Below are 13,419 nucleotides of genomic sequence, written 5' to 3' on the forward strand. Positions count from 1 at the left end.
ACCCAAGCACCAACACAGCATCCATCCCTGTGGGGTTCCGTAAATGTGGTTGGACTATTTAACTAAATTGGCTATCTTAGGTTTGAGGGGTACAAACCACATCCACTGCACTGTCCCCAGAAATTTTAAATTAATGTCAAGTTTATAAGAACAAATGTTAGCAGGCAGGAATAATTTTTAGTGAACACAACACAGTTTTAACTAAATGGAGTTTATTTTAACTTGCACAGGACAGATTTGACTGAAATACTGTTAAGTGTTCTTGATTTGTCCTCAGATATGTACCAAGTTAGTTCAACAGCGCCACTCAAATATTAATCACAATCATTCAGCAGTTATTCACTTAACATTTCTTTTGAAATACCTAAAAACTCAAGATGAACAAAGTTCCGAGCAGAGAATACTTCTCGAAAAATAATAAAAAACCAAACACAAGCCGAAGTCCAACTGCAAGCTGAAATCACTATGTCCCACAGCAGTTGTTCAGAGTTAAAGTTCAACACAACTTCGCAGTACAAAAACATTCTAGCTCAGCTCATGTGCGAAATTGTCACATGTCTCCCAAATGCCCCACCGAGAATTCTTCAAAGCCCAGCAGCACCCACCTGCTGAAAATCACAAGTTCCATGCGGCTTTATGGACCAAAAATATTCTAAATCCAATTCGTACACAGACTTTTGTCAGTCACACATGCTACCCCTTTCAACTCAACTGAATGACTGCCCCCTACCACAGAAAATGGCTGCCCTTAAAAGCCCTCAGTTTGAACACACTGAAGTCAAATCAAGTTTGTTTGCACATAAAATTTACTTTTACACTTAATATAGATACAATCAAATGCATGTAGCACTTCCATTCAGACAGAAATTTTCCGCTGAATTCAGAGTTATCACCAGAATTTCTGTACAGGATCTTATTCTCATATCATTAAGATTTGTGTGTTCTTCATATAGAACTTCTCATTATTTAAAATACTTTACTGATATTATTATTGTATTACCTATTCCCATATGTCTAATTTTTTTTGTAATGCCACTATCTTTATAGTTCCTATTTTTTATTTGTCAAAATTCTGCATTTTTAATCACGAAAACATCATTACAGCTCCTCATTTGAATTTTGAGAACACACAAAAAAAATTACATTGGTATCTTAATACTACTCATTCAGACCATTCATTTGACACCTCATTCGTAAAATTTTGTCAAGTGTCTCCAAGGTGTCCAATTCACAAGCTTACTTAGTTATTAAAATATTCAATTTATTGTAATTCAGAAACTACCAGGGCGACTCGAGGCATGTTTATATGAGCACAACCGGCTAATTTTCTGCTTTAAAATGAGACTACAAGCTCCTTTTTGCCACATTGGGATCAGTTTGTATTTATTTCTACATTATACATTCACTTTCGCTCTATGCTAAAAGCAGTCTGGAGAAAGCCCGCCATGAGCCATCATCCCGGGCATCAAGTTTCCCGGTCACATAGCTGGATGTCAAACTGACCATACTCATTTTAAAGTGCTGCCATCTGTTGGTTAGTGCCAAAACTAGGACGATTCTGCTGCTGTCAAAACGGTTGACACACAACCATCTTAGATGTAAATACGCCAGGTTCTCGACCGCCAATTTGCCGCAATTTTTACTATACGGAAACTACAGTCTTCACATCCATCCCCCACAGCCTCTCACCTCACATACCTCACAGGTGGCTCTGTAAGTACTTCTGTTCACTTCAAACCTATGAAACACCAACACCTCTATTTCAACTCCTGCCACCAATTCCACACCATGTTACAACCTTGCCACCTGTAACTGTCACATCTGCAGTGACAAACAGTCCCTCTCCAAGGATCTTGCTGAAAGCAAGACTAAAATCCTCCCTACCTTATCCAGAAACCAATCTTCTGCACCTTGTCCTCCTAGTCACCTACTTTCCTCCACATACCCATGGACTGGCCATAAAAGAGCACCCCACTAGTGATCGGTACCACCCAGGACTGGAGCATCTTAATCACAACCTCCAGCTTTTCCATTATCTGTTGTCATTCCTTAAAATAATAAATATCCTCCCTACTATCTGCCCGACCCCTTCTGCACTGCTATTCCACCACCCACCCACACCACACAATATCCTGGTTTGACCATATCCCAGCTCTGTTCCCAACCGTGCCCCATGGCTTGTGTCCCAGTAAAAGACTAGATGTAAGACCTGTATTCCACATCCTCTCACTACTCCAGTCCTGTCAGCCATTTCCTACCCAACCAAAGACAGGGCCACCTCTGAAAGCAGCCATATAGTCTTTGAATTTAGGTGCAACCAAAGTGCAGCTTTCAAAAGAGCACATGACCGCTAACAAACAGTCTCTCTGAGTAGTAGGTGCATGCTCGTAGGTTGGCACTATGAGAGCGGACAAACTATGCTGACCACAGCGTCCTCTAGCCGACGCTGTGGAGTTCAACAAGGGCTGCTCTGCTTTCAGCAATTTCATCAAGAGCAGACGGCCTGGAAACATCGGTTCAACTTCAGAGTGTTTAGCTGGCTATTGAGAATTTGCACTACTTACAATGGGAATACGGCTTCATGCCTACGTGCTCATCATCACAAAGTTATGTAATCATTTATTAACATGCTTTTGCCCATAGTAAATATCTTTAACTCTTAACTGAAGAACCAAAGTGCTTTACCTCTGCTGCTCCTACTCACTTCCTTCATTCGGCATATTTTGCAGATCACAGGAGCAGGCCCACATGCCGCCTACCAGGTGGGATACAAAAAAAGAGAGACAGAGAGAGAGAGAGAGAGAGAGAGAGAGAGAGAGAGAGAGAGAGAGAGAGAGAGAGAGAGAGAGAGAGAGAGAGAGACAGAGAGAGAGAGACTGTGAGTGTGAGTGTGTGTTGTGCAGTCTAGTAGTAAATGTACCTATCTGCTGGTCAACACAACCTCCACTTGGTGAGTAATAATCTACTCTAATTCAAATTATTATAAAGTAACAATTAAGGTGAGTTATATTACCGAGATTCTGCTAGATGTCCAGACACTGAAAGATCAACAAAACATTCTAGAATATTAGTAATAGTTTCTTAACTATACCATCAGTATGCGTTCAGTACACCCACATTATGCAACAGAGTTAACCTAAAAAAATTATAATGTATGTTGAACATAAAAAAATAAAGTTAAATACAGTGTTTTCTGTATTTTATCCTTTCATCTACTGTTGCAGCTACTTGGAACTTACCCAAGGGAATGTTCAAAACGATTGTGGCCTGCACCTGGGTATACGAGATATGCAAGGCCCAACTGCTTTATGTTGCGAAGCCTCTGGAATTCAAGTGTGTCAACAAGTTTGACACACAGTGGATGCAGCCACATTGATCCATGGACACAATCATGGAAGACTTTCCCTGGAATACCTGCAAATGAACCATTATACTTCACCTGGGAATAACTTTTGACACTCACATCAAACAATACATGCAAATTTCACTTTTCGAACTCAACCAGCTTCTCTTTATGGTATGAATGTTAAAATGTTGATTAGCTAGACTAACACATGTGTGATCATATTTTTTGATTCTGAGTGTAGCTGTTTTAATGTAGCCACATGGTGACAGTGAAGTTAGTGGTCATTATTATTTCATGATTTTCCCCACAAGACTTCAATATCACCTATACCAGGAGCAGACAGCACATAGAATGCTGCTTTCTTTTAATATGATTTAGTCTTATTGGTTGACGAAAAAATCTGCTATTAGTACAAACAAATATAATTTACTAATATACTGTTGTTGTTACTGCTATTATTGTTGTTATTACTGTTGTTGTAGTTTTTGTTGTTGTAATATATTCCCCACTTCAGCTAAACACAACTAATACTTAAACACCCAGAGAATACGTTGATGCTTGTGATACGGGATTTACCAATGCAAAATCAGTCACATCTGATATTGTCATGTCAAAACAGCAATAAAGTCCAAATCCAAAGGCAAGGTCGTAAATGACATACTGGATAGTGTGTGCAGCAATTTATACAAACATCAAATATTCCAAAGAGCAGGTATTTATACAAATAGAATATTCCAGAATACACAAACATTACAAACTTAAGAGATTTCAAGAACCATCCAGAAATGGCAACTATGTACTAAGTAACTAATAACTGCTGGTCAGGTCTGAACTGGTAACCTGCAACACACCAGCCAGCAATGTTATCCACTGCTGCACATGGTATGCAGCACAGAATGTGGCATTTCTCCATTTATTGCCGAAGGAGCAAGCTGCTGTTTCATAAATTCTCATTGAGGCTGACTACAGCATCAAGGATCTAGATGTTGTCAACAATCTCTTGTAAGGTGATGCTGGTGGATGTTCACATTATAGTCGTGTTGTTACATCCTCTTCACCGTGATGTGTGAAAGCAAAGCTTTGCAATTGTCAGGTAGGTCTTCAGGTTCCTTAAACCTCCCATCCTTGATTTGCACTCTGAGCTGTAGTAGTGCTTCATACAGAGGACACGGATGATGTGTGTGCACTTTGTCTTCTTATTCATATGTCACATCTGACACACAACAAAGGATTAATACAGCCAAAAATAGTGCTTTAGTAACATTACTAATAGTCATACTTTCTGCACAGGAGTAAAAATCCAAACCAAGTCTACTAAAGCTGCATCTTACTGGTCAGTGCTTCGCATTGTAGCTCTCTGGCCCTGCTCCTGGGCATTCAGGATCAGTGTGCAAGTGAGCTGCCTTCCTTCTTCAATCCTGCTGATGAGATGTTTCATGTAATTATACTTCGAGTATCATCTGGTTGAAACAGAAATAGTGTATCCTTTATCATTTTGGCTACACAATCATTACACAGAAAGAATGGTGTGTAGCCTGTAACGTCTTCTTTGTTGAGTTGTGTATGAATGTTGTGGCAGCCAGTGTTGTATCCCAATCTTTCTTTTCCATCATCAATGTACATCACACGCATATCTGCCAACATCTTATTGAAGTGTTCTGTGAGATCATTTGGCTGTATGGTAGGGAGCTGTAATGTTGCAGGTGATGTCAGAATGTGTAATTAACTCTGGAACTAGTCATAACTGAAAAACATTTCCACAATCAGAGATTATCATATGGGGTGCTCCATGCTTTAAAATGATGTCTTATACAACAAACAATGCAATTTTTGGAGCTTCAGCAGCCAGCATAGCATCAGTGACAGAATAGCGGGTGAGTTAGTAAGTGCACAGTATTATCTACTAAGTTCCCATTTGCCAACTTCGGGAACCTCCCCTAGAGATTGACTCCAATTCAGTGTAATTGCGTTTCTGCAGATGGGATTGGTATCAAATGTCCTGGAGGTAACTATGGCATATGCTTCTGTCATTGGTAGAGACTTGGCCAGGGATACCTGCATCTGATTCTGTAAACCCTCTTCACAGACTCCAGGTGCATCATCAAAAAACTTCAGGGTAGCTGGCCACAGATGATCTAGGATGACGAGTAACCATTTATGCCCCAGTGGATCATAGTTCTTCTAGCACAATGCTCCATTAATTAAGTGGAATTCTCCTTAGGTTGCTTCCTCCTGCTTCAAGGCTTCTATTGTGTTCAATAACACTGTCATTTAATGCAGCTATGACTGGTAATATGGGGTGATAAAGAGGTAGGTGTACAGTTACAACTTTATGCATGGGAGGAAATAATGAAAAGGTATGGATTAAAAATAAATAAAGATAAGAGTGAAGTAATGGTATTTGGAAGAGAGAAAGGAACCGACAGAAATATTACCTTGAATAGAGAACCCCTCATAGTGGTAGAAAGTTTCACTTATTTATGGAGTGAAATAACTGGTGATGGAAGAATAACTAACGAAATTAATAGGAGATTACAGAAGGGAGGAAATTTCTACCAAACAATAAAGCACCTGATTTAGAATAAGGAAGTTTCAGAAAAATCAAAACTCCTTATGTATAAAAATTATTACTTCCCTATTGTCACCTATAGTGGAGAAACATGGACAGTGACAGAAAGGGACTGGAGCAGACTGCAAGTAGGGGAAATGAAATTTCTCAGAGCAGTTGAGGGAAAAACAAGAATGGACAGAGTAAGGAATGTAGAGATTAGAGAGGACATTAAACAAGAAAGTATGAGAGAAGAAATTGAAAAAAAGAGATTAAGATGGTGGTTGTTGTTGTTGTTGTTGTTGTTGTTGTTGTCTTCAGTCCTGAGACTGGTTTCATGCAGCTCTCCATGCTACTCTATCCTGTGCAAGCTGCTTCATCTCCCAGTACCTACTGCAACCTACATCCTTCTGAATCTGCTTAGTGTATTCATCTCTTGGTCTCCCTCTACGATTTTTACCCTCCACGCTGCCCTCCCAAACTAAATTTGTGATCCCTTGATGCCTCCTCAGAACATGTCCTACCAAACGATCCCTTCTTCTGGTCAAGTTGTGCTACAAACTTCTCTTCCCCCCAATCCTATTCAATACTTCTTCATTAGTTATGTGATCTACCCATCTAATCTTCAGCATTCTTCTGTAGCACCACATTTCGAAAGCTTCTATTCTCTTCTTGTCCAAACTAGTTATCATACATGTTTCACTTCCATACATGGCTACACTCCATACAAATACTTTCAGAAACAACTTCCTGACACTTAAACTTATACTCAATGTTAACAAATTTCTCTTCTTCAGAAACACTTTCCTTGCCATTGCCAGTCTACATTTTATATCCTCTCTACTTCGACCATCATCAGTCATTTTGCTCCCCAAATAGCAAAACTCCTTTACCACTTTAAGTGTCTCATTTCCTAATCTTATTCCCTCAGCATCACCCTTGGAGAGTACTCTGGAAGCATTGGCTGTCACCTGTTCAGCACCTTCCTGAATTTGTATTAGAACTGCCCCAATCACAAAACTGCTACTTTTAGTGTGAAGGTCTGTCCAGGCATTTTTGTCACACAATGCTAGAACTTGAGATTATGTTAGCATCTTCTTAAAGGACAGGCAATACCTCTCTCTTGTGCCATGTATCAGGAATATTTAGCATATACCTACAATAATTCTTGCAAGGGATGTGCCTTAGTACAGAATCTTTGTGAATCACCAGTAGAATGAGCACATTCTGAGGAAATTTCTCACATCACAAATGTTCTGAGGAGTCAGGAAATCTGTGATTGCTCTTATTTCCTATGTATTGAAAATGCCTCCATCACCATTTGCTAGTGGCTCCAAGTTTTCCCACATGGCTGCATTTGAAACTTCAGACTGACATGATCACTCTTGCTTCACTGAGTGAACAACATGCAGATACCAGTCTACAGAACTACTACATGCACTATTCATGTGTTGATGAACATACCTCAACTTTCTACATAACAGATGTATGTGGACCAGTCATATGAATCACTTTGTAGGAAGAGTTGTCCACAGTGTGGTAGGAACGACTTCCAATCATATGCTGTGTAATAAATGTAACGTAACTTTATTTACGAGAGCAACTACACATCCATTCATCCATCCATCTTTAACATTATTCTAGAATGTACTGACTTTCCTTAAACCGGCAGAAATGTTCACATCTCATGTAGAGGTCAATATCCCCTTAGAGCACTCTTCTGGGAGTATGGAGCACTGTGGCAAGTGTGTATCGGCATACACAATGCATGTGATCAATTGTATTGTGGTAGGCACCTGAGTGAGGCACGGCTGGACTGTTTCCCACAGAAGTGATGTGCATGACTGATAGTGCTGGGGCAGGCAAGTGTGCGAAACACAAATGGGCCATTTCTCGTGGTGCTGTATAGCTTTGTGATGCTGTACAAATGTTACAGTGCCAGAAAATTTTGGGGTGTATCTGACACGGCTGTATTGTGACTCAGATGGTGCAACGGAAGCCTCAGTAATGGTGGAAGCTCATCAAAGTCCTGTCTATCACTGGGTGAATTCGAGGGTGGGGGAGACGTGACTGATGAGTGTTGGTCATCATTCTCATTAACCAGTGTGTCAACATCTGGTTGAGTTGAGGCAAATTAATCCTGGAGTACCTATGTGGGTTTAAGTTGGGCGAGTGAGACAGTTGTAAGTTTGCCATGCACTAGGGTGTTAAATTTCTTTGGACCACATTTAAGCACCCTGTATGGGCCTGAATAAGGGGGCTGCTGAACTGCTTGTACAAAATCATCTCACATTCCAAAGTTGCAGGAGGCAAGATTCTTGCATATAAACACTTTTGGATTGAATGAGATGACTGAGGCAGGGCGTGTATGTTCCAGACATGTTGCTGAACATGATGCACTAGCATAGGTAAGTCCATCTGACTTGTCATGTCCATAGGCTATGTGAAGTCTGCAAACAAGACAGTGACTCTCTGTCGAACAACTTTGCTGGCAATGTGTGTAGGTCATTTTTGTACACTAAGCAAATGCCGAGCAGGGCCCACAGGAGTGCCTCAGCCCACAAACTGCTGCGGCATATCAGGACCACCTATATGGTTCTGTGCCATCTCCTAACGAGGCCATTACTTTGTGGATGATATGCGATAGTCCACATGTGAGTGACCCCCACAGAGGCCACACAGGGTGTTGAAGAGGCACAATTCTATTTGACAGCCCTGATCAGTAGCTACTAGATTGGGTATGGCTAAGCATGCAATACACATCACAACGAGTGCACGATTAGCTGTGATGTCGCAGATAATTACGGCTTCTACCCATCATGACATCCTGTCAGACACTGATAGGTGGCAATAAAATCCTTCTTACTCTGTAAGGGGTCCGACAGTGCTGATGTGGACATTCTGAAACTGAGTCTCAGGAATGGGGAAGCCTCGAAGGTGAGGCTGTGCATGACAGTCTCTCTTACTACGTTGGCATACATGGTCGCTTTGTGCGCAGTGATGACAGTCATTTGACACTGGCCCATCTGAATCTGCCCATCTCTACATCAACTGTAAACTTGACATCAATGTGGATGTGGCACATGTTGATGATGTGCTGTGCAATAAGGTCTAGATGTCTGCTATTGGCATGGGCCGATGTCCTGAGATGGGTTCTTGATAGCGTCTACCCCCAGTTTGTGATCTGTGTACATGATCACTTGGCAGACCTCTTGAAAGCACCTGACTGACACATATACAGCAAGGAGTTCTCTAAAAAAAGCTGACCACTTAGATTGTGAGGAAAAATAGTTTCTTTGCAAAGAACTAAAGTGCTTGTGGCACTCCCCCTACCGCCTTCTGAAGCACTGCCCCTATCGCAATGTTGCTTCTGTTACGTCACGAGTGTGAATTGTGCTCCGGGATGAGTGTGTTTTGAAGTAACAGCTCGTGCTAAACAGTTCTTCGCCAAATCGAATGCTTCTGTCAATTCTGCAGTCCGCTTGACTTACTTTTTCACTGTGCTTATCTTTGTCAGCCAAAGTATTCATGAGAGGAGGCTGCAATGTTGTTGCACGGGGAAGGTGTCGCCATTGGGAGTTAAGGGTTCAAAGGAATCGATATAGGTCATCAAAAGTTTTTGGAAGTGGAATTTTTTCACCATGTCCTTGTGTTGAGTGTATGGCCTAAAAAGTCATCTCCAGATGCTGAGGTTCACGCTCTTTCATTAAAAACAACACTACCTTATCATAGTGCAGCTATAACTTGTTCTAGATGATGTGAATCCTCATCATGGATGCTGGAGGATATGAGTTTATCGTTGAGATAGTTGTAGCAATATGAAAATTGCTGGTGAAGTAAGTGAACAAAACATTGTCACGTTTGTGTGGCATCCTTTAGATCGTACAGCATGAAGAGATACTCTTACAGTTCAAATCGACTGAACATGACTGCTTTTAGGATGTCACCTGGGTGCATTGGTATTTGTAGATAAGCCTGCTTACACTCGATAACACTGAATACCATTGTGCCGGCAAGAACATGCATAAAGCTCTGGCTGTTAGTTATAGGGTAACTATCATGAACTGTTCTAGAGCTGAGCACCCTATTGTTTGTTGTCGTTGTTGTTGTGGTCTTCAGTCCTGAGACTGGTTTGATGCAGCTCTCCATGCTACTCTATCCTGTGCAAGCTTCTTCATCTCCCAGTACCTACTGCAACCTACATCCTTCTGAATCTGCTTAGTGTATTCATCTCTTGGTCTCCGTCCACGAATTTTACCCTCCACACTGCCCTCTAGTACTAAACTGGTGATCCCTTGGTGCCTCAGAAAATGTCCTACCAACCGATCCCATCTTCTAGTCAAGTTGTGCCACAAACTTCTCCGCAATCCTCTTCAATACCTCCTCATTAGTTATGTGATTTACCCATCTAATCTTCAGCATTTTTCTGTAGCACCACATTTCAAAATCTTCTATTCTCTTCTTGTCCAAACTAGTTATCATCCATGTTTCACTTCCATACATGGCTACACTCCATACAAATACTTTCATAAACGACTTCCTGACACTTAAATCTATACTCGATGTAAACAAATTTCTCTTCTTCAGAAACGCTTTCCTTGCGATTGCCAGTCCACATTTTATATCCTCTCTACTTCGACCATCATCAGTTATTTTGCTCCCCAAATAGCAAAACTCCTTTACTACTTTAAGTGTCTCACTTCTTAATCTAATTCCCTCAGCATCACCCGACTTAATTACACTACATTCCATTATCCTCGTTTTGCTTTTGTTGATGTTCATTTTATATCCTCCTTTTGAGACACTATCTACCCTATATTCCCCATAAAGTCTGAAGGAATCATGTTAATATGAGCTAAATGTGGGAAGCTCATAGGCCAACATAGGGTTGGACGACACCCACTTCCTAAAGTTCCTATACTGTGTTATTAGTAGTCTGTAGGTTTTCAGATCACAAATGGCAAGATTTATGGGGAACGGGAAGACCATCAATGGTTCCTTCTCACACTGCATGCATATGAGCCCGAGTACAGGAAGTAGGCGGGCCAGCTTCACTGTTTATGAACATTGCACAGTGTTATGTATGGACCTTATTGTGATTATTGCTGGCCACTATTGGCATACTCTATGGTGAGGTGACTGCTGTGTGTGGAACGTGGCTGGGTGTAGGAGGCATGGCTGGAGGTGGTGCCCATGCGCTGCAGCCAGCTGTTGAGAGCATTAGACAGCTAAGTGTTTTCATGGTGACTGTGCGCTGCCTGCCTTCCTGATGCGACACTAGAGATCTGTGTTTTTGATGAGTAGTGCTTGCGAGTGTGTATTGCAGCTGATGTATCAGTGATGGGTAGTGAGAATGTCACCTTACAACTGGGCGCACTTATTGAGTGCATCATAATAGGAGTCGTTAGTGGTGAGGCATTCAGGTGAAGCAGGCTCAGTAGCATGATCAGAGTGAAAAGTCCCTTTATGTGATTCACAGCACCATAAAGCATCAGTCACACTTGTATTATGTCAGATAAGCACTGGACAAACTCTAGAAAGTCCATGCCAATGACTGGTTCACAGACGTCTGTTATTTAGAAAGTCGAGGTATGTTCATCAACACATGAACAGTGCACGTTGTAGTTCTGTAGACTGGTATCTGCATGTTGTTCACTCAGTGAAGCAAGAGTGATCATGTCAGTTTGAAGTTTCAAATGCTGCCATGTGGGAATGAGGTGATATCAGAACCCATGCTGTTGCGTAGCAAGGTGAGTAATGAAGAGGCTTCATTGTGTAGCCATCATGAAGGTGATATGGAGTTTGTGCTATGCGCAAATGAGGTAAGCAACTTTGCTCACTGGAGCATGCTGAAGCACCTGTTTCTGTCCACTGATGTTTGGGAACTTGCAAGGAGCAAGACATCTGCTAGAATCATGTCCAAATTTACTGTGGAACCAGCATATCAATGGCTGTGGTCTGGCTGTAACAGTAGCTATGTTGTTGTTTCATGGTGCAGGTTAGGTGGCAAGTGATGGCACAGAGTCAGCTGCTGGGAAAAAGTGATGTCACCATTGTGTTACATCAAGCTGGCTCACCTGGGAGCAGGTGGCACTTGAGACATCCTTGGCACATAATATGCAGGGTGGTGTCCATCTGTCTGTCTAATAGATGTTAGTGGCCTATCACACTGTGGACACTTGATCCGCCAACATGAGTCTTTTTGTAGATGTTCAGATTGATATGCAGTCATCACCCTTTGCAACACTGTTGGTAACTTGATGATCCATAGCATCCATAACATCATATCTGGCATGAGAGTGTGATCAATAGTTGTGAGGAGGTGATGCCAAACTTGTGAAGGCACATTGTCATGGAGATGATATTCATAGACAATCTCTTGCAGCTGTTCCATAGTTTGATAAAGTCTCCACACGATAACTATCTTCGCTGTACTGCACTTGTTCGTAGGCGGCAGCAATAGGATAGGTCACTGATTAGTTCTGCCTGTCCCAGAAGATGGCAGAGTTGGTTAGCATATTTAGAATCATCAACTAAAATTCCCTTTACTTCAAAAATGCTGCTCACTGTCACAAAACAAAAAGCTGTCTTAGCTTTAGGTGCAGGGTGAACCACAGAGGTGATGCTGAAAGGTAATTGCAGCATTGTCCAGTACAGGAGGCAACATTGGTACCAATTATTCACGACACACAACTGGTTGTGACAACACAGCAAGCAGGTGCTTGTGTGCCTTACGTGGTGTATAAGCTGTGCAAGTAGCATTACAATTATGTTGCAAATGTTGTTGGTTAAAAGAACCATCTGTGGTAGCATTGCCCTCAAAGACCAGGAGCAGATTCATTGTTGGCTTCCACTGTAGGCTATACACTCCTGGAAATTGAAATAAGAACACCGTGAATTCATTGTCCCAGGAAGGGGAAACTTTATTGACACATTCCTGGGGTCAGATACATCACATGATCACACTGACAGAACCACAGGCACAAAGAACCAGGCAACAGAGCATGCACAATGTCGGCACTAGTACAGTGTATATCCACCTTTCGCAGCAATGCAGGCTGCTATTCTCCCATGGAGACGATCGTAGAGATGCTGGATGTAGTCCTGTGGAACGGCTTGCCATGCCATTTCCACCTGGCACCTCAGCTGGACCGGCGTTCGTGCTGGACGTGCAGACCGCGTGAGACGACTCTTCATCCAGTCCCAAACATGCTCAATGGGGGACAGATCCGGAGATCTTGCTGGCCAGGGTAGTTGACTTACACCTTCTAGAGCACGTTGGGTGGCACGGGATACATGCGGACGTGCATTGTCCTGTTGGAACAGCAAGTCCCCTTGCCGGTCTAGGAATGGTAGAACGATGGGTTCGATGACGGTTTGGATGTACCGTGCACTATTCAGTGTCCCCTCGACGATCACCAGAGGTGTATGGCCAGTGTAGGAGATCACTCCCCACACCATGATGCCGGGTGTTGGCCCTGTGTGCCTCGGTCGTATGCAGTCCTCATTGTGGCGCTCACCTGCA

General features: G+C 42.1%; 1 protein-coding gene across 5 annotated transcripts in view; it reads right to left on the reverse strand.

Moving 5' to 3' along the window:
• Positions 1-13,419, reverse strand: part of LOC126353854 (uncharacterized) — an 830,655-nt gene that overhangs the window by 94,630 nt on the left and 722,606 nt on the right. For all 5 annotated transcript variants that reach the window (XM_050003019.1, XM_050003018.1, XM_050003020.1 and 2 more), the window contains one exon: positions 3,240-3,414. In XM_050003019.1, the coding sequence (XP_049858976.1) occupies positions 3,240-3,414 (175 nt within the window). The remainder of the gene's footprint in view (positions 1-3,239; positions 3,415-13,419) is intronic.

The sequence above is a fragment of the Schistocerca gregaria genome, chromosome 3, assembly GCF_023897955.1.
Source record: "Schistocerca gregaria isolate iqSchGreg1 chromosome 3, iqSchGreg1.2, whole genome shotgun sequence".
NCBI classification, from domain to species: domain Eukaryota; kingdom Metazoa; phylum Arthropoda; class Insecta; order Orthoptera; family Acrididae; genus Schistocerca; species Schistocerca gregaria.